Raw genomic sequence first — 1840 nt, forward strand, 5'->3', positions numbered from 1 at the left:
GGGCCATCCGGATTTACGCGGGGGCAAATCTGGCCCATGGGTGGAGTTCGCTTTGCCACATTTGGGAGCATCCCTACTCCACCGCGGTGATTGGGATTGGGCTTGGCAGCGCCGAGGGTGGGTGGGAAGGGTCGATGGGGAATTACCTTCTGCCCCTCTTGTGGCGAAGAGAGTTTGAGGTCCGTTCCTCCTCCATTCCAAATCAAAGGACCACGTGGGGTCTCAGGGGCGGGAGGGAGCAAGGTAGCAGAGCGCAGTGCCCGGATACCCCCGCCCTCAGTGATGCAACCCATGCTGCCCCCAGGCATCCAGCTCACGGACACGCTGGAGCAGATGCAGCAAGGCACGCTGATGCGCAAAGTCAAGTCCAAGAGCTGGAAGAAGCAGCGTTACTTCAAGCTGCAGGATGACTGCATGACCATCTGGTATCAGTCCAAGAGGACAGGCAAAACTGAGTCTGCCTGTGAGTACCAGCTGCTCTGTGTTGTCCATGGAGCCATCAGTAGGGTTCAGAGTGAACAGGAGTGTGACTGTATGGAGATTCTTGGAGCCATGCTTGCAAAGGGTGCTGGGGCATTCAAGAGAGGCTCTGTCTGCATGTGTGGGCTCTTCTCACCCACACCTCTCCATGGAGCATCCTGCCCCCAGCAGGACCCGTGGTCACAAGGGCTGAGTAGAAATTGCAGCTGATACAAGTGGAAGCTCTGGCACGCCAGCAGAGGAGCAGGCAGACAAACAGAGGTGTGGATGGATGAGTAGCTTGATGGATGGATGGGTGGGTGGGTGGATGGATGGATGGATGGATGGATAGATCAATGGTTAGATGGATGGATGAGTAGCTCAGTGGGGGGATGGATGGATGAGTGGAAGAAGGGATGGCTGGAAGGACAGATGACTGTGGGCAGTGCCCCCCGCCCTGCGGTCCTTGTCCCTCATAGACAGGCCTCCCCTCCCTCTGCCCCAGTCTCCATCAGCGATGTGGAGACGGTGCGGGAAGGGCACCAGTCGGAGGTGCTGCAGAGCCTGGCCGAGGAGTTCCCCCCCGAGCGCTGCTTCACTATTGTCTTCTTTGGCCGCCGGGGCAACCTGGACCTCATTGCTGGCTCGGCAGAGGAGGCGCAGTGCTGGGTCCAGGGCCTGCGCCAGCTCATCGAGGTGGCCACCAGCATGGACCAAAGGGAGAAGATAGACCAATATCCTTCCTGCAGGCACCGCTCCGCCCTCCACACCCAGTCCTTCCCCCATCTCCTGCCTTGCCCCAGCGTGTGCTTAGCTCTTCTGGGTCTCACCATCTGCATCAGGGCAGGGAGAGCCCACAGAAAAAGGAAAAGAGGCCCTCTGATGCTCCCCAGCTGCATGTCTCTTAGCCAAGGTCCTTTCCCTTAACATCTGCCCTGGTTTCTCGCACGTGGATTCGTGACTGGTTTCAGAAAGCCGATAAAAATAAGGATGGGCGCATGAACTTCAAGGAGGTGCAGCGTCTTCTCAAGATGATGAACGTGGACATGAATGAGGATCATGCCCTGCGGCTCTTCCAGGTAAGCACTGCACCTGAGCACCTGGAAGGGCTGGGGAGGGGCTGGAAGGGCTGAAACAAGCTGCACAACACCCCCCTGCAGAAGGATGTGGTCACTTTCTTCTGTCCATCTGTCCATCCATCCACCCATCCATCCATTTATTTGTTCACCCAACTACCTGTTTAGCCAGACAAACATCCATTTGTTTATTTATCTGTCAACCCAACCACCCAAGGCAGCTGTTCCTTCCTCCCATTCATTCGTCCACCCAGCTGCTTATCTGTCCACCCAGCTAACCAGCCATCTGTTTATTTATCCATCAG

The 1840-nt window shown here is 56.7% G+C and overlaps 1 protein-coding gene across 1 annotated transcript in view; it reads left to right on the forward strand.

The window, feature by feature from the left end:
• The first annotated feature begins 310 nt into the window (after positions 1 to 310).
• PLCD4 (phospholipase C, delta 4) overlaps positions 311 to 1840 on the forward strand; it is a 7341-nt gene continuing 5811 nt past the window's right edge. The window contains exons 1-3 of the mRNA XM_009324859.1: positions 311 to 463; positions 965 to 1193; positions 1409 to 1538. Coding sequence (XP_009323134.1) covers positions 334 to 463; positions 965 to 1193; positions 1409 to 1538 — 489 coding nt within the window. The 5' untranslated portion in view covers positions 311 to 333. The remainder of the gene's footprint in view (positions 464 to 964; positions 1194 to 1408; positions 1539 to 1840) is intronic.

Source organism: Pygoscelis adeliae, unplaced genomic scaffold, assembly GCF_000699105.1.
Source record: "Pygoscelis adeliae isolate BGI_AS28 unplaced genomic scaffold, ASM69910v1 Scaffold346, whole genome shotgun sequence".
Lineage (NCBI taxonomy): Eukaryota > Metazoa > Chordata > Aves > Sphenisciformes > Spheniscidae > Pygoscelis > Pygoscelis adeliae.